Raw genomic sequence first — 18,208 nt, forward strand, 5'->3', positions numbered from 1 at the left:
TGCCAACCTTATTCCCACAGGCTTCATTTACTATGTCCGTCTGTCTATTCGTGCCCGGTTCTGCCTCTAGGACCAAGTACAGATATACTTATGCGCTCGGCTGTGACTTGATTTGCTCAAACATGCTGCTTGCTATCCCATGTACCAAACGCTGATCATCAACAAGGGAAATGACGCCGCCTGACAGACACCCATTGCCCACCAATCCGCTCGGCAGCCCTGATGTTGCCGCAACACCTTCGCAAAGCACTCTTAGTGACTGATGTACTGGAATACAGCACTCACAGCCTCTTCAGACGCCTCCTGTCGAAGCAAGAGATCCTGGATCTTGCCGAGCGGTCCCTTCTCCCCAGAGTTGACAAAATGGTTCCAAGAGCTGGTGTCACCGTAAAGCATGGCTGGCGCCTTGATTTGTTGTGTGCCATCCGGCTTGCACCGTTTGCATTTGAACGTGTCATGGGTGTCACTGTTGGTATCCGGTTTGAACTGGAATAGCTCTCGAAGGGAGTCGAGGGTGAAATGACGCTCAACATCTTCCGCTGAGTCCACCACTGTCGACGAAAGTGCCTGCTTGTGCGATTGACGCTGGAAAATCTTTTCTTCGATTGTGCCTGTGCCCATGAATCTGTACACAAAGCAGTCCTTTTTCTGACCATCGCGCCACACACGGGCAAGAGCCTGCTGGTCTGCGGCCGGATTCCAATCTGGGTCGAACAGGACAAGACGATTGGCACCAATTAAGTTGATGCCACAGCCACCTGCCTTACTGCTCAGCAGAAAGACGAATTCTTCGCCGTTTGGATCGTTGAATTTGTCGACGAGCTTCTGTCGTTTATTGACATTCATGGTCCCGTCAAGTCGAAGACATCCGTAGCTGCGCGCACGGCAGAGCTTCTCAAAAACATCCAAGGTCTGAGTATAGTTGCTGATGAGCACAATCTTGTCGTTTGTGTCTTGACGGATGCGAGCAAGCATACGTTCGAGAACAGCAAATTTGCCAGAGTGCCACGACTTGACATCACGATCGCGACCGCGGGCTTCTTTGGGTACATAGTCATCCGGCCAATACTTCTCACTTCCTGGAAGGTCTTTCTCAAGGTCCAAAAGATCGGGATGGTTGCACAACTTCTTGAGGATCCCGATTGCCTTCAGCGGTTGGCTACCCTTGCCTCTTAATAGACTCTTAATGTCGGGACTTTGGATGAAGTGGTTGTAGAGGTCCTTCTGGAATGGCGCAAGATTGCAGAACACCACATGTTCATACTTGACGGGCAAGTATTTGGATAAGATGTCGTTCGTTCTTCGAATAATGAATTTCTTGACCAGCGACCCCAGCTCGGCATTAGCTTCTTCACCCTTTTGCTTGTCTGCGTCTGACCCCGCAGCATCGCGACCGCGCAGGATTGGCAGTTCAAACTTCTTCCGGAAGTCTGCCTTGGTCCCCAGGTAACCCGGGTTCGCGAAGTCCAGCAAAGCATAATATTCAGTGAGATCATTCTGGATGGGTGTCCCTGATAGAATGACTCGCCGGTCAACATTCAATCCGGTCAACGCCATATATGTCTCGCTCTCGGCGTTCTTCAAGCGGTGTCCCTCATCACACAGCATCAATCCGATCTTGACGTCTTTGAGCTCTTCGATATTCAACCTCAAAGATTCATAGGACACAATCAGGACAGGTCTCGCAATACCCCTGCCTGTAGCCATTGCCCATTGTTTCAGTTGCATCGTGAGCTCTTCTTTGGTTGCCTTTCCATCAATAGCGAAGGGGTTGATAGCCCCCTCACCGAGCCATTTAACAAGCTCATTTGCCCAGTTTTTGACCAGACTGGCGGGGCATGCAATGACACATTTCTGAATCGTGGATTTGCCGGCTTCCGAGGATTGTTTGAGTAATGTCCACATGAGAGTGATACATTGCAGAGTCTTTCCCAAGCCCATCTCATCGGCCATAATGCAGCCTTTGGCCTTCTCATCCACAAGGCCTGTCGTACACCTGTACAGGAATTTGACACCCTCTACCTGATGCGGCCGTAGCACTTTAGCCAGCCTTGGATCGATGACTACCGGCACTTTGGGTCTCTCGCCTTCCACTTGCTTCTTGATACCAAGTATTTCAGCCAAGCTTTTGTGCATGAGAGGTGTATCGAGCTTCGGCTTCTCTTCATCTTGCTTGTCTTCAACCTTTCCTTCGGGCTTCTCGTCTATGGTTGGATCGTATAGAACAATTGCAAATTCTCCACTGGGGTCATGTAAAGGCTTGTTGACAAACCCGTTACCTCGGCGCATTCCCAGACTGGGCGCTGGCCGTGACGGATCGAAAGCATTCTTGTTGATCAAAGGAATGGAGAAGCGAGTCCGAAACGTTGTCTCTTTGTCCTTGACCTTGAACACCGGAAATCGATCTTTAAGAGCACCAGCATCTTCATCGAGTCTGAACCCACCACTTGCATCCTCGCCCCCGCCGTCCACTTCGGCGTAGTTGACCTTTCTTCTCTTTCTGGCTGGCTCGCCATTGGACTTGCGGGAGTTTGCTGAGCCGGGACATTTGAAGGGCTTGATGAGGCGGTCAAGGGCAGCTGGTGAGTTGGCACTGAGTCTGCCGGCTTTTGGGGGTGGTATGTTTTCCTTCTCAAGCTCGAGCGAGATTGACTTTGTGCGTATCCTGTGGGAAAGGTTAGAACAAACATGCTATAGAACGACACATACTAGGTACATACATGACTCAAGAGGCAGAATACTGCAGAACAATGGACACCTGGGCTTGAGGGAGCTGGGTTGCCAGACACTTCACAATATCCACGATAATGCTGGCAATGGCAGGAATCGGAAGCGGCGTCTTTACGCGTCGTGAAGTGACGCGTATTCACGTGCTTTACCGGCGGTTGGCACCCGATCCACAACTCAGCGCACACATTCTGTGAGATCTACCGAGTAGACTGCGGGTCAAAGCACTGATACCTACGAGTATTTCACTCCAAATAATGCCTGTCCATCTAGTCAACCTGAGAAGTATGATGTGTTTACAGACCATGATCAGCAAAACATGATATAATCCAAAGAATCTTGTCCCACAACCATTTGAAGGGGTCTGAATCTCCTACTTCCGTCTCAGGATGTCGGCAGACTTCTGGGCTAGCTATATCTCTGGAGCGTTGGGGATATTGGTGGGTAATCGCCTCGATGTCCTGAAGGTCGCCGCTCAAGCAGGCACTAGCGGTGGTGTTGCAAGACCGACTCTACAGTCCGAGTCTGACCGACGTCTTCGGAGGGTTACAGCATTGTTCAGAGGAGCTGCTGCTCCCGTCTTGGGCTATGGTGCATTGAACTCTATCTTGTTCATGACGTTCAATCGCTCATTGAAGCTGATGGACCCAAGCATATTCGACTACACAAAGCTCGCTGGCGTGGACTTGAGCAAGATTTGGGTGGCAGGCGCAATTGGAGGGCTCGCTACCTTTGTCGTCTCCGCGCCATCAGAGCTCATCAAATGCAGGGCCCAGCTGATCGTCGATGGACAAGGATCTTCATATGGGGTGTTCAAGGAAATATGGAAGTACGGTGGGCTTCGAGGACTCTACTACGGAGGCACAATTACTGCTGTCCGGGATGCCCTCGGATACGGCTGGTATTTTTGGTCGTACGAGCTAACCAAGAGACTGCTACTTTCGCGACAAGCCGATCCATTCACTTCTCCTACTACCACAGAAGTTCTAATCAGTGGCGGCATTGCCGGAGTCGTCACCTGGGTATCCATCTATCCTCTGGATATTATCAAGACCCGTCTCCAGACGCAGCCTTCTCCAACCGCAGAAGGCCAAAGGCTTCTTCCTGGGGCCAATGTGGCCGCTCACCAAGCAAAGACTTCTCTGGCCATCGCTCGGGAAATTTGGCGAAGCTCAGGGGTGGGCGGCTTCTATCGTGGTGTTGGCATCTGTAGCCTGAGGGCATTCGTCGTGAATGCTGTCCAGGTAGGCTGCCGGTGTGGTTTCATCGTCGTTACCTACTAACCTTCGATAGTGGTATACATACGAAAGGATCATGAGCTTCCTGGGAAACCATCAATGACGGGACCAAGACGTAGATCAAGGAGGCGAAATGTTGTCGGGTTGGGTGACCCGAATTGCTGGGTCGGGCGAGGTTGCTCTTTCCCCAGAGTCGTGCCTTTGCGGTATCGCACACGCGGCTAGCATTTGCATGCTCCTGGTTCGACAATCGGACTTCGAGCAGACACAACCCCTAAGTGGTGGATGCTGCATGGACTTAACACGGCTCAGACCTCAACGCTCGACATCTTTCATGGCCTCGTTAACCGGATCATCTTCTGGAGCGTGGGAGCGACGCTTGTCTGTTCCCAAGCCGACGGCTGCATCTGCAGTTCTCTGAGTGTGTGCCTCTTCCTTCAGCATTCGAACACTATCCAAAAGTCAGATCTCTTCATGCCGTCGAAGGATCGCAATTACCGTCTCTTATGGTTCTTCCCTCTTCTATGCTCGTTCAAATTGTGGCTGTCTGAGAAATATTTGGCGCATTCGGTACAATAGAAGGCACCCAGTCCGGGCAGATCTTCGGCGGCCTTGAGGCCTTTGTGTTGAGCAAGATGTCTGGGAGATTTCAGATCGGCTTTGACTTGATCAAGATCGCTGTAAAGTAAGGTTAGAAGGACAACTTTTTCTGGGGCGGCTGAACGGACCGGGTGCGACGTTTAGTCTTGATGCGTCTGATACTCCCCATCGTAGATCCCGGAATAATATTCGCAAGGCTTTCGGCTCAAGTCTGTTGCTGGCGAGAAACACCAGGTTATGGGCATGCAAGGCTGTTTTTGGGGCGAATGGCAGTGTTTGTGGGCCGATGATTTTTGGGAAGCGGCGGAGCCCCTCGCAACTTCTGCAGCAAGGGTTTGCCCACTGCTACTAGTAACGCAGTGGGCGCCAAGCCTCCGCCAGCAAAAGCGCGGACTGCCGACTGGGTCAAGGAAGCGGCGTCTGTCGGGGCCTCTTTTCGGACTGACTCATCCATCCAATCACTCGGCCCCTAAATCTTGGGAAAGCATTGGACCTGACGTTGTCCTCTCCTGGGTTCTCCGCACCAGCTTGGAAAGCAAGACTTGCCTTGCTCTCCCCGTCACACCGAATCGAGCTGCGTGGAATGTGATTAAGGCGGTCAACAATGTTGGGAAGCGCCTATTGTGTGCTCTAGATCACACATGGAACTCTTCCTACGACTTGGGAAAGAAAAGGCTGGTACTGGGGGGATTGTTTTTCGGGCATCTGGTTCGACGAGGTAATTACATCAGCCATGATTGGCTACCCGGAAGGTCTGCAGGCCAGAAGAAAAATCGCAGGCTTGAGGCATTTGCTCGGAGCATGGGGTAGCGGTGGAGCTCACTGCCCAGCTAGGAGCTGCGGAATGCTTCAGGCTACTCTACCTACCCATTGTTGTGCGGCGAGATTCGAGTTGGTCTGGTGGATGCATATTATATATCTAGTCTAGGCACCTTGGAACCTTTTCAAGAAAAATATCTGCAGACCATCGATCATTGCATAGATGAGGAGGAGAAGTGGTTGCTGCAGCCACTGATTGACAGCCATTGACGTTCTGTTTTCCGCAGTTGACGTCGTCCCAGGCTTATCGTGCTTTTGCCCTCTTTGCCCGAGGCTGATTGGTGCTGCACCTGGCACGCTGGGAGCTTGCGACAACTCCTCCCATTCATCCACCTCTCCGGCCACACATCACAGCTACTTCAATTCTTTTCCACCTCTCCACTCTCTCTTACTCCTGTGTCCAGCTCTACGCCGAGCTTGGAATTTTGCACCTTTCGCTAGTCATCAAGTATTGCCGCCAACATGATGTCCGCGAGGCCTTTGGGCCGCCTGGCCTCCCGCGTGGTAAGTGGTCTTGCATCATACCATTGTCGGCTTTGTGATTACCGCAGTCTTCACAGTTGCTGCAAGGATTCAATTATCACTTTGCTTCTCGTTGTTGTCCATGACCTCTAGCTGACATTTGTGTCGACACTAGGGAGCCAAAGTTGGTTCTGTTAGTCCTCTGCCCATCTCGATCCGGAAGCGACAACAGCTCACTAACTGTCCAATCCAGCCCTTGCGGATGTCCAGAATGGGTTATGCTACGGTTTCGGATGATCCGCTGAGCAAAAATAAGTCATACCTGGTGCACCTGCTTTACTCAACGAACCTAACAGCCGGATACAGGTTGAGATGACGAACTGGGAGAAAGGCCACTACATCAACTACAAGTGAGTTTCCAATCCGATGAACCGTCTTGAGTCTCTGGTGTTTCCTGTCTTCCGCTCCCTGGAAGTGGTGTTCTGAATATACAAGACAATGTTGGCAGTGCTGACACTCATAATAGGAAGATGTCGGAAAACCTAGCCATTGTCCGAAGCAGACTCAACCGCCCTCTCACCTATGCAGAGAAGATTCTGTATTCCCACTTGGATGATCCGCACGGGCAAGACATCGAACGTGGAGTTTCCTACCTCAAACTCAGACCCGATCGAGTCGCCTGTCAAGATGCTACCGCACAGATGGCCATCCTGCAATTCATGTCCGCTGGCATGCCCTCGGTTGCTACGCCGACCACCGTCCATTGCGACCATCTTATTGAAGCCCAGGTTGGTGGAGATAAGGATTTGGAAAGAGCCAAGGATATCAACAAAGAGGTCTACGATTTCTTGTCGACTGCTTGTGCGAAGTACAACATCGGCTTCTGGCGTCCTGGCTCAGGGGTAAGGATCCCCCGGCACGAGATGCAGCTCGGCACTACAGATTTTGACTTACAGATCGTCAGATAATTCATCAAATTGTCTTGGAAAATTACGCATTTCCCGGCGGTTTGATGATTGGAACCGACTCTCATACCCCCAACGCTGGTGGTCTCGGTATGGCTGCAATTGGTGTTGGTGGAGCCGATGCGGTCGACGTGATGGCCAACCTGCCTTGGGAATTGAAGGCACCCAAGGTTATTGGTGTCAAGCTGACTGGTGAAATGTCTGGATGGACTGCTCCAAAGGGTGAGCAAGCTGGACTCAACTCATTGATATTGTGCTGATCTTGGATATCAGATATCATCCTCAAGGTGGCAGGTATCTTGACTGTAAAGGGAGGTACAGGGTAAGTCTGCATTGTCCCTGAGCTTCTGATTATTCCAGGGAGGTCTGACATATCTGCAGAGCGATTGTCGAATATCATGGTGAGTGTACTCCCTTTGCACTGCGAATTTGAGACTCTGGCGAGGCTGTCTACCCCTTTTCCGGGCGCTCCTTCCTCATGATTCCTGGACGGACCGATCCGACTGGAAACGAATAGCGCGATTCTGACACGGTGTACACCCTGCATCCAATGTGGCCGGAATGCCCGACAACGCCGAAGTTGCTCCCCTGTTGAACACAACCAACTTTGCAAATGAATGAAGGAGCACCGCTATTCCTAAAGTTCAATGAAACACTCTCACAGACAAACGCCGCCTCCGCTTCAACAGGGAACAACAGGGAACAACTTCGAGCGTGCCACATGTTCTTATTCCGCTTATTAGTCAATACTTTTTTCATCTTTCGAAAGCAATATGCTGTGGTGTATTATGCTAACTCTTGCTCCAGGTCCGGGTACCAACAACCTTTCGTGCACCGGGATGGGTACCATCGTAAGTGCGAAAAGCTTTCTGGTATTTTCAATGCTAATGTGTACAGTGCAATATGGGTGCCGAGATTGGAGCCACTACTTCTCTCTTCCCTTTCAACGACCGCATGTATGATTACTTGGTTGCCACGAAGCGCAAGCATATCGGCGACTTCGCTCGTTCATACGCTGCTGAGCTCCACGAAGATGAGGGTGCCGAGTACGACCAATTGATCGAAATTAACCTTTCCGAACTGGAACCTCATATCAACGGCCCATTCACTCCAGATCTGGCCACTCCCATCTCCAAGTTCGCAGAGGCAGTCAAGGACAACAAATGGCCTGAGGAGTTGAAGGTTGGGCTGATCGGCTCCTGCACAAACTCTTCGTACGGTAAGTTCTCCCGTATGCTGCCAAGCTGTTCATCTGTGGAGATGCCGTTATTCCCCTCCTCCAAATTGGTGCAGGCTGACTGTTGGTCGCAGAGGACATGAGCCGCGCTGCATCGATTGCTCAGGATGCGATGGACCATGGTGTCAAGGCCAAGTCTCTAGTACGTATTATTGGCCCCATATACTGAGCCTCCTCTTGTGAATTTGTCCCTCTCTACTAACAAAATCAAGTTCACTGTCACCCCTGGTTCTGAGCAAATTCGCGCCACCATTGAACGAGACGGCCAGCTCAAGACCCTCGAAGACTTTGGAGGCATTATCCTTGCTAACGCCTGCGGCCCGTGCATTGGCCAATGGGATCGAAAGGATGTCAAGAAAGGCGAACCCAATTCCATCATATCCTCATACAACCGAAACTTCACCGGCCGCAACGATGCCAACCCTGCCACTCACTCATTCGTTACGTCCCCGGATTTGGTTGTGGCCATGACCATTGCAGGAAATCTCAACTTTAACCCTCTCACCGACACACTAAAGGACAAGGACGGCAACGACTTCAAGCTCAAGCCGCCGACTGGTGAGGGTCTGCCTCGAAACGGATACGACCCAGGTCGTGATACATACCAAGCGCCGCCCGAGGAGCGTGCGCAAGTGGAAGTGAAGGTGTCTCCTACGTCTGACCGTCTTCAAATCTTGGAGCCTTTCGAGGCGTGGAACGGCAAGGATTTCACTGACCTCCCCATTCTGATCAAGACCAAGGGCAAGACCACCACCGATCACATCTCCATGGCTGGGCCTTGGCTCAAGTACCGTGGTCACCTTGACAACATCTCCAACAACATGCTGATTGGCGCCATCAACGCCGCGAACGGCGAAGCTAACAAGGTCAAGAACTTCAAGACCGGTGAATGGGATGCGGTTCCTGCCACTGCCAGACAATATAAAAAAGATGGAACGAAGTGGGTCGTGATCGGAGATTGGAACTATGGTGAAGGATCCTCTCGAGAGCACGCTGCTCTTGAACCCCGACACCTTGGAGGTATTGCCATCATCACCCGAAGTTTCGCTCGTATCCACGAGACCAACTTGAAGAAGCAAGGCATGCTGCCCTTGACGTTCGCCAACCCCGAAGACTACGACAAAATTAACCCTGATGACAAGGTCGACTTGTTGGTCACTGACTTGGCACCCGGCAAGCCTGTGACCATGAAAGTACACCCCAAGGACGGCAAGGAATGGGACTGCGAGTTGCAGCACACATTCAACGAGGGCCAGATTGAGTGGTTCAAGAACGGCAGTGCCCTGAACACCATGGCCAAAATGCACGGCCACCGCTAAAAAGCGGATCGAGTTCGTCTCGGTTCAACACGCAATTATTGTACAGGATGCAAATCGAATGCAGACGCAGTCGGCACAGACAACGAGGCATTTTCAAGAAAAGCCTCAGATAATTGAGACTGGAGGCGGAAAGGCGAGGAAGAGAGTTCAGATATGAACCGTGCTTGTGTCGAGAAGGGCATGGTAGCAGATTGGGGGCATGATGTTATGTACTTTTTTCGTAGCGGAATACCAGCGCACAGCAAATTTTAAAATGTCATATGGACATACTGCGCTCTTCTAAACGTAGCAGGAATTGTTCGTCGCAGACTCGGGAATGGCATTGTGTGTACTCGACAAGGGTATCTGAATGGCTGAGAGCACCACAAGGCTGCGTTCTGAGGGTCATTGACAAAAGGGCGTCGCCAGCCGTTGGGAACCTCGGCATGTAATAACAACCGATTGACAAATGGGGACGGATGATTGCGATATGCGCTGTATCTTGTGTCACTGCTCACATATATAAGAACGAATCCCTTGCTCTTGGTCTCGTAGCCGCCACTCTAAGAAAGGGTTCTGATTCACCATCACCGTCCTTGCTGTGCATGAAAGAGACGAAAGTCGCTGGGTGAGATGGCGTGAATACATATACCCAGGATAGACAACAACTCTATTACTTTTTACTCCTACCACTCCGACAGAGGAACTTCGATCGCTCTCCTCGGCAATCTAGTCTGTTTGACTGCTCTACCGAACAGAAACCCCAGACACATACCCAAATACAGAAAAGCCACTCGATCCCGCCCGTCTCGTCTCCGGCCTTTCACGGCACTCATTTCCAACTCGACTGCTACCAACCCCACGCAAGACCTCGAGCCCAGAAGCAGTTACAGTATATGCGCAGAATTCCCACCAGGCTGAGACTCTTCCACAGCACCAATCCTACCTTTCGAGGCCCGAGAAGACGCGTCATGGCACAAAACCTCCCGCACCTCCCAGACTGGGAGCAGATCAGCACGAATATTGTTCGCATCCTGGGCGGGAACCCTAGCAAGGTAAGTCCAATGCACTTTTGCAGATGTGTTTTCTATCATGACTATATTGTGCTTTATGGGAGTATTCTCTCTACGTTGTCTTCTTCCTTCGCTATTCTGGAGGGACGACGTCGTCTTTTGCAAACCGGAAGGTGGGAGGCCAAACGAAGACTATAAAGAAGGAGAAAAATGGCCTCTTATTAAACCCCGAGCCCGATCCATCCATCGTTATGCTGACCCCTCCCGTGGAACTAGTTCACGCTTCAAGGCACAAACACTTACTTACTCGGCACGGGGCCGCAACGCATCCTGATCGATACAGGGGCGGGCGAGAAGAAATGGATCGACACTTTACGCACCGTGCTGACTTCCCAGAATGAACCCATCGCCGTGTCAACCTGTATACTAACGCACTGGCACCACGACCACCTAGGCGGGGTTCGGGACCTGGAAAGGCTGTGCGAGGAACTTTCTCTGGATCAAGCCAAGGTGTACAAGAACCAGCCGACGTGGAACCCGGACGGCCTGATCGAGCCCTCGCGCGTGCACGACATCGCAGACGGCCAAAAGTTTTCAATCGCCCTATCAGGGGATTCGGCTCCTCTGGAGATCCAAGCCATCCACACCCCCGGCCACGCCAAGGACCACATGGTCTTCCAGATCACCTCGTCGCCGGACCCGACCGAGGTGGGCGCACTGTTCACCGCCGACAACGTCCTAGGCCATGGCACGGCCGTGTTTGAGGACCTCCATCTGTACCTGCAGAGCCTGGACCTCATGAAGAGACGGGTCGTGGACGCGGTGGCTGCGCAACAACAGTCACAAGACGGTAGTGGCTCTGGCAGCAAGAGAGCCTTTCCAGGCCACGGAGCCGTGATTTCTGACGCCGTGGCCAAAATCGACGAGTACATCGCGCACCGACGTATGCGAGAGGAAGAAGCGCTGAACGTCTTGAAGTACGGCACGACAACACCGCCGAACAGCTCGGAGCCGCTCGTCCACGACAGTATTACCCGGGTTGGCGACGACGAAGCCGAAGGCGACTCGGTCGCTGTTGGCGGCGCAGAAACCGTGCTGGGCAAGGAATGGGCCAGCATCGACATGGTCAAGGTCATCTACCGCCACTACCCGGAGAACCTGTGGCAGCCGGCCGAGAATGGACTGCTGATGGTGCTCGACAAGCTGCGGCGCGATGGCAAGGTCGTCAAGACCAGCGCAGGGAAGTGGAGGGTGAGTGAGAAGGCGACTCTGTGAGTCCCACTGCTATTAGCCGATGAGCTCGGTGATTCTCCCTTTTCCACTCTTGTGGGAGATTGGCAGCGTTGAGCAATGATGACAATATATTGTTTCGCTTTGCTCAACAGGATCTTACGTATCTAGGTAGCTTCCCGTTGAAGACAGATTCGCTTACCGCTGGAAAGGACGTCGTTTCTGGATAGGCAGAGCGAACATTGAAAGAGTGGACAGGATGGACAAGTCAGCCATAAGATACGTAGGCCTGGATAGTACAACAAGAAGATCTAGCGAAGTGGACAATTCTATTGCTTTGGGAAAATTGGCGTGCTGCTAGAAGTACTAGGTCGTTCATCAACACTCAATCTCTGGCACGGCCAGTGATATCCAAGGAGGAAAGATGAACCTCTAGGGGTTGGGATACTTTTATGGCTCATTAGACAAGCGAAGAAACCAGAGTTATTATCATTCTTGTTCGAAGGCACCGATTGATCTTTCAAAAGGAATAAGAGGCTCTTGTCGCTGTACTCTGTGAGCGAGGCTGTCCACGTGACCGAGAAGATGGTTGACGCGCCTCGTCGATTGCCTGCGACCGCCGCTCAATTCGTCTACACACTCCGCCATTTTCAATACACACTCTCGTCTTTTACACTCCTGCACCTGCGCACATTCGGAAAGGCGAATTCAACTCGAAAACTCGCTGTCCTGTATTCCAGTTCAGTGCCGCCATGTCAAAACACGATCCAGAGGCGATTTCCAATTTCCTCGCAGAACAACGAGATGAAGCACCCACCGAACTTCAACACCTCTTTCTCACTTTCGAAGATCTCTGGGAACGTAAGCTATGGCATCAACTGACGGACACGCTTCTGGAATACTTCTCGAACCCAGAGAGCACCTCTCAGAGATTACCCATCTACAATACCTTCATCATCAGTTTCGCAGACAAGATCAACCAGCTCAAACTCGTCAAATTGGCACTGAGCGCCTCGGCGCAAATCAAGGGTAATTTTTGGAGATCTTGTATTGAGGTTTAGAAGCTAAATGATTGACAGACGACACTGAGCGAAGCCAGTTTCTCAGGACTCTCGCCGATCGAGTTGCCAAACCAGATTCCGAAGAAGCGCATGTTTACACAATCACCGAGCTGGCTAGTGTCTACCTGAGACTGGGAGAGGCGACAAAGGCAAAAGAGCAACTAGAAAAGGCGCAAAAAATTTTGGATCAGTTCGATTTTGTGGAAAATGTGGTTCACGCAGCCTTCTACCGCGTCAATGCCGACTATTTCCAAGCCGCGAACGACTATACATCCTACTACAGAAACTCGTTATTGTATCTTGCATGCATAGATGAGTCGGAGCTGAACACCGAACAACGGCAGCACAGAGCATACAACCTGGCCATCGCCGCACTGGTGTCGGACCAGATCTACAACTTTGGGGAGCTGCTCCTGCATCCCATCTTAGACGCCCTGAAACCTCCGCATCCTCAGTCATGGCTACGGGATCTGCTCTTCGCCTTCAACCGAGGAGATCTGGCCACATTCGATCGCATGTCCAATAACCTCACCAAGGACCCCATCCTCGAGTCGCATCGATTGTTCCTCTGGCAGAAGATCAACCTGGCTGCGTTGACAGAACTGGTATTCAAGCGACCGCCACACGACCGTGCAATGACATTCAAGACCATCAGTCAAGAGACCAACGTCAAGCCCGATGAGATTGAGCACTTGATCATGAAGGCGCTCAGCTTGGGGCTGTTGCGGGGGAAGATCGACCAGGTCGCCCAGATTGCGAGGATCAATTGGGTACAGCCCAAAGTGCTGGAACGGAATCAAATCGAGGGCATGAGGCAGCGACTGAAGGAGTGGGACAGCAATGTCAATGATTTGGGCCACTGGATAGAAGGCGTTGGCAAGGACGTTTGGGCGGCATAGGCATCATCCACGGACCACCAAGGACGGCACGGGAATGGCGTGGCGTTTCGAGGCAGCAAAGCAGCGGTAGACGGCCGATGGGAAAGGCTCCTGTCGAGAGCTAAAAAGCAGTCACTGTGGGATTAGCCATTGAGGATAAAATCCAGTAATCGTGCCTTGTCTCAATGTCGTCCCCGTAAACCATGCTACGAGGCTGACGGAGCCTTGTAGCCGCTCCAGAGGCAGCTCCACTCCGCCGAGCTTGTGACCCCGATTCCAATGCACCCTAAAATTTTGGACGCAGGTCGAAAGCAGCAGCAGCATCAACAAGGAGCTCTTTTCCATACTCTCCTTTGTGCATTCTTCATTCCAGCCCACCCGATTGTACGAATCATCCATATCGGGATCGGGTCCTCCTTTTCTCTTCCATGCTCGCGGGTTACCAGTGAAGTACCTAGGGTGTCCGTTTCACGACCGCAGGTCAACATCATGAACTTCTACTCCTCCTCATCCTCTGCAACAGCACTCGCGCGACGTGCCTGTTCCTGTGCCTGCCGCGCAAGGGTTTCAGCGCCGCGGTCGACAGCCTCGGCGCCGACAGCTCTTACATGCTCGCCAGCGTCACCGATTGCAGGTGCTCGTCGAGGTGCGGCCACTCGCGGTCTTTCACAATGCCGCAGCAGGATCTCCGTGCAGCAGGGACGAGCATTCTCATCCACATGTCTACTTCACCAAGCACAGCCACTGACCGACCTTCCCGCTGCCTCCTCCTCAGAAGGACTCGACGCCTCGACACTGGGCAGCAAGGGCGGCGACGCGGGAGAAAACGTTGCGCAGAGCATACTGTCACGGGCGTCGACGGATCATGCAGACCTGAAAAGATCGTCTACCTCTAGACCTCCGGGCTCATCACAAGAACCATCGCGGCCTCCGCCGGCGCCCTCATCCCCAAATGAGAAAACAACCACGTCCTCCTCATCCTGGGATCCATCGCTAATCTACCCTTCCTCATCCTCATCCTCATCCTCCTACGAGATCCCAACTCCAGACGCAGACTTCCTCTCCACCTCCCCGACCCTGATCGGGACAGTTTCGCGCACGGGGACGATGGACAAGACCGTACGAGTGACGCGGTCGATCCAAGTCTTCCACGCACACTTTCAGAAACACTACACGCGGCCCACGCACCACCTGGTGCACGACGCCCACAACCTGCTGCGCGAGGGCGACGTGGTCCGGTTCGGCGCGTTCCCGCCGTCCCTGAGGAACGAGCGCGACCTGCGCGGCCAGGTGGTTGTCAAGCGACACCGGCCGCGCGACCGCAACGGCATGGTCAAGGAAAAGGGCGTGCGCTACGTGGTCCGCGAGGTCATCACCCCGTTTGGCGTGCCTGTCGAACAGAGACAGTCCAGAACCGTGGGCAGCGACAAGGGCAGGTGGGTCGGGACCGAGGGCGAGATGAAGAAGTTGGCGCTGAGACAGAAGGGGAGGAAGGGTGGTGGCGGCAAGAAACCCGCCGCGAAAGCGGACAAAAGCCCTGGCGTGGATAAGACGGCGAGTCCCCTACCGGCGTAGGACGTCTCGAAGGGGCCAGAGAGTGGGCAGTTGATCACTTACTTAGGCAGACGGAGAGGAGGAGGAGGAGGAGGAGGAGGAGGAGGAGGGAGCACAAACAAGCTCTAGATAGGGCTCGCTCATCTCTCTCACCCCTTTCCCTTCTCTCTTGTTACTGTCCGCCTGCCTCGGTGGTTCTACGGGGCAAAGCAGCGGTTTCAGAAAATCAACTAGGACCGAGTACGAGTACAGTGTTGAGAAATAGCCAACCAACCCCCTTGCGTGGCGGAAAGCGAGTCCTGAGAGACCAAAAACTGCATGGACGGACGAAGGGCTGGCTGATTGATCGATTGACTGGGTGAATACTAGCCATACTCCCTCCCTTCCAGCCCTGGGCGTCGAGAACAACATACTTATATAAGATAAAGACCTGTCTTTATACAATCAGTGTACGATAAAGATCGAGGTGCAGGGAGGAGCATAGAAAAGGACGCCTTAAGCGCTCTGAATACAATCATACGGGCAGGCGGTCGAGGGGCATGTCGATTACATTTGTCAAGCTCACCAGGCGACTCAGTAGGACTATGGCCTTCACAAGTATAATTCTTGCTATCATGGAATGATGTCCTCTCTATGGTTCCTGAGCACCTTGCCCTGCCTTTCTTTGTTGCTTTGACCCCTGTCTAAAGTAATACCGCATGGCTGTAACTGTTGTAATGCAAAAGCCCGTGTTAGGCACTCTGCTGCATGACCTCGTATCGTTTCGTTGCCAACACCTGCCAGTCCCATCCCTTAAGCTCATAGCGTCGCCGACTTTTCCTTCGAGTGTCCATCCGTAGCCGCGACATCAACGTCTCTCGATGCTTGAAAGCCATCGATCTCGACATCTGGGTTCGTAGTTGGCTGTGACGATTGCTTCGCTCCCGAATCCACATCTCTGCTTTCAGAAGGTGGCTGCTGAGATGGCGATTTTATCAGGGATGCTCGACGTAACTTCAACTTCTTCTCTCCTTGGGCGGATATTCTGGTCAATTCGGCCACGAAAGATTGACCCCAGAACGCACTTGAAACGTTGGTTAGACAAGTTGCTGGTGGTTGAGCGAAAAGACTGCGCAATGACTTACCTGGTGTACTTGAAGACATATTTGTGCAGCTTGGCATAATTGATAGCACGGTGTTCTGGGCTCATTGTCACAGCCTCCTGAATGGCACCGGCCAGTTCCTCGGTGTTCCAAGGGTTGACCAAGATACTGCCATTCAAGCTCTGTGCAGCACCCGCAAATTCGGAAAGAATAAGCACACCTTTTCGCTGTTCCTGAGAGGCTATGTACTCGAAGGATACCAGGTTCATACCGTCCCGTGTCGAGGAGACGAGACATACATCTGAGACGGCGTAAAGGGCAATGAGCTCATCGAAGTTGACCGATTTGTGCATGAAGTGGATGGGCATGAACTCGACCGTGCCTGGACTTGTTAGCGAAACAGACTCTAGATGAACCTAGAAGGAAGTGTAAAAACTCACCGAATTTTCCATTGATGCGTCCCACCAACTCGTTGACAACCGCGCGAAGATTTTGATACTCCTCAACATCCTGTCTGCTGGGCACGGCGACTTGAACCAAGACCACCTTACCAATCCATTCGGGGTGATCTGTAAGGAAAACCTCGAGAGCATGAAGTTTCTGGGGAACACCTTTGATGTAGTCGAGACGGTCTACACCAACAATCAACTTAACGCCCTTGAATTTCTCCTCCAGCACAGCAATGCGTTTTTGAACCTTGTCTTTCTTCAAGCCTTCGGTGAATTTTTCCGGGTCGATGCCGATGGGGAAGGCGCCGACTGTGACAATCTTGCCTTCAAATTCGACCCCGTTGGGCGTCGTGGTGAGGTTCAGAATTCGCGAACAGCTGCTGAGGAAGTGTCGAGCGTAGTCGTAGGTGTGGAAGCCAATCAGATCACAGTGAAGGACCCCCAACAGGATTTCATTTCGAACGGGCAAAATCCTGTAGATCTCGCTCGACGGGAAGGGAGTATGTAAAAAAAAGCCGATCTTGACATTGGACTTTGTAGAACCAATCTCTTCGCGGAGCATCTGGGGTAACAGCATCAGGTGGTAGTCGTGCACCCAGACAAGATCGCCATCCTCGACTTCTTTGGCAATGGCCCGGGCGAAGAGACGGTTGACCTCGGTGTAAGCATTCCAAGCCGACTCGTCGAACGTGATTTCACCAGGGTGGTAGTGGAAGAGCGGCCACATGATGGAGTCTAGAGCTTGTCAGCTGGATGCACAAATAGTAATGGGGTTTCTGAGAGTCGTACTGGAAAACCCGTTGTAATGCCTATCGGCCAATTCGTCGTCGACGAAAACGGGGATAGCATTGAATTCATCCTTCAGCCGCTTGACCACACCGCTGACTTCGTCTTCAGGGACCTCCAGCCCTGGCCAACCGTACCACTGAAAGGTGGTGCTCTTCGCCAAGCCACTCAGCCCAGTGACAAGGCCTCCTGACGACATGGAGAAATCATACTTCCCTTCCGGAGACCGCTTGATGGTGATTGGCAGGCGATTGGAGACCAGGAGAAGCCGCGATTCCACCTTGGGAGGGCTGTCGGTTGCGGCAGGCATGTTTGCAATGGAATCAAATCAGGTTATTCTGGGAGCCTCTAGACGGTGTCTCTGTTCAGAGCTGACTCAGACCAAACTCAGAAGATGGTCAGACGGCGAGGTGTGGAAGGGGCAAGGTATGGAGTCGAAGAAGACGGATGTGGTAGTGAACGGGAGAGGTTGGGGGGCTCTGGTGGGAGCAGCGAAACAGCCTTAGCAGCCTTAAGCAGCCCTGCAGAGCGATTTGTGGTTCCAGAAGACTGTAGGGGTAGAAAAGAAGTTGAGGTGATTGCGAAGGCAGGGGGGTGAACTTTGATGAGTTGATGAATTCAAAGTGTTTGGTGTTTGGAGGATGAATTTGATTTCCTGCCCAATGCTTTCCGAAGCCAGTCAATGCACTCGAGATGCAGGTGCGAATGTATGAATCGAGGAAGGCGGGATCCGTATTGACGACTAGTGTTCGCGGTTCGTCACCTCTTTTGAAGTTGCACGAGAATCGCAGCTCAGTGGCGCGCTGCGA

At 52.4% G+C, this 18,208-nt stretch overlaps 8 protein-coding genes across 8 annotated transcripts; 5 read left to right on the plus strand and 3 right to left on the minus strand.

Annotated features, from left to right (window-relative positions):
* Positions 1-252: 252 nt before the first annotated feature.
* Z520_01398 (uncharacterized protein) lies at positions 253-2,917 on the minus strand (the record flags this gene model as incomplete). The annotated part of the gene is made up of 2 exons (XM_016771916.1): positions 253-2,665; positions 2,880-2,917. The coding sequence occupies 2 exons, from the start codon at positions 2,915-2,917 to the stop codon at positions 253-255; spliced, it is 2,451 nt and encodes an 816-aa protein (XP_016637055.1).
* A 199-nt stretch (positions 2,918-3,116) lies between these two features.
* Positions 3,117-4,010, plus strand: Z520_01399 (uncharacterized protein; the record flags this gene model as incomplete). Its single annotated transcript, XM_016771917.1, has 1 exon — positions 3,117-4,010. One exon carries the CDS (start codon positions 3,117-3,119, stop codon positions 4,008-4,010), a length of 894 nt encoding a protein of 297 aa, XP_016637056.1.
* A 270-nt stretch (positions 4,011-4,280) lies between these two features.
* Positions 4,281-4,734, minus strand: Z520_01400 (uncharacterized protein; the record flags this gene model as incomplete). Its single annotated transcript, XM_016771918.1, has 3 exons — positions 4,281-4,416; positions 4,464-4,643; positions 4,694-4,734. 3 exons carry the CDS (start codon positions 4,732-4,734, stop codon positions 4,281-4,283), a joined length of 357 nt encoding a protein of 118 aa, XP_016637057.1.
* A 1,484-nt stretch (positions 4,735-6,218) lies between these two features.
* Positions 6,219-9,367, plus strand: Z520_01401 (aconitate hydratase, mitochondrial; the record flags this gene model as incomplete). The annotated part of the gene is made up of 9 exons (XM_016771919.1): positions 6,219-6,256; positions 6,373-6,748; positions 6,811-7,033; positions 7,085-7,133; positions 7,193-7,212; positions 7,619-7,662; positions 7,709-8,030; positions 8,123-8,190; positions 8,261-9,367. 9 exons carry the CDS (start codon positions 6,219-6,221, stop codon positions 9,365-9,367), a joined length of 2,247 nt encoding a protein of 748 aa, XP_016637058.1.
* Positions 9,368-10,317: 950 nt separating this feature from the next.
* Positions 10,318-11,634, plus strand: Z520_01402 (uncharacterized protein; the record flags this gene model as incomplete). Its single annotated transcript, XM_016771920.1, has 2 exons — positions 10,318-10,401; positions 10,636-11,634. 2 exons carry the CDS (start codon positions 10,318-10,320, stop codon positions 11,632-11,634), a joined length of 1,083 nt encoding a protein of 360 aa, XP_016637059.1.
* A 707-nt stretch (positions 11,635-12,341) lies between these two features.
* Z520_01403 (uncharacterized protein) lies at positions 12,342-13,549 on the plus strand (the record flags this gene model as incomplete). The annotated part of the gene is made up of 2 exons (XM_016771921.1): positions 12,342-12,618; positions 12,669-13,549. The coding sequence occupies 2 exons, from the start codon at positions 12,342-12,344 to the stop codon at positions 13,547-13,549; spliced, it is 1,158 nt and encodes a 385-aa protein (XP_016637060.1).
* Positions 13,550-14,635: 1,086 nt separating this feature from the next.
* On the plus strand, positions 14,636-15,103 carry Z520_01404 (uncharacterized protein; the record flags this gene model as incomplete). Its single annotated transcript, XM_016771922.1, has 1 exon — positions 14,636-15,103. One exon carries the CDS (start codon positions 14,636-14,638, stop codon positions 15,101-15,103), a length of 468 nt encoding a protein of 155 aa, XP_016637061.1.
* Positions 15,104-15,880: 777 nt separating this feature from the next.
* On the minus strand, positions 15,881-17,709 carry Z520_01405 (alpha,alpha-trehalose-phosphate synthase [UDP-forming]; the record flags this gene model as incomplete). The annotated part of the gene is made up of 4 exons (XM_016771923.1): positions 15,881-16,145; positions 16,207-16,546; positions 16,605-17,348; positions 17,403-17,709. 4 exons carry the CDS (start codon positions 17,707-17,709, stop codon positions 15,881-15,883), a joined length of 1,656 nt encoding a protein of 551 aa, XP_016637062.1.
* Positions 17,710-18,208: the final 499 nt, after the last annotated feature.

Source organism: Fonsecaea multimorphosa (assembly GCF_000836435.1).
Source record: "Fonsecaea multimorphosa CBS 102226 unplaced genomic scaffold supercont1.2, whole genome shotgun sequence".
Classification (NCBI taxonomy): domain Eukaryota; kingdom Fungi; phylum Ascomycota; class Eurotiomycetes; order Chaetothyriales; family Herpotrichiellaceae; genus Fonsecaea; species Fonsecaea multimorphosa.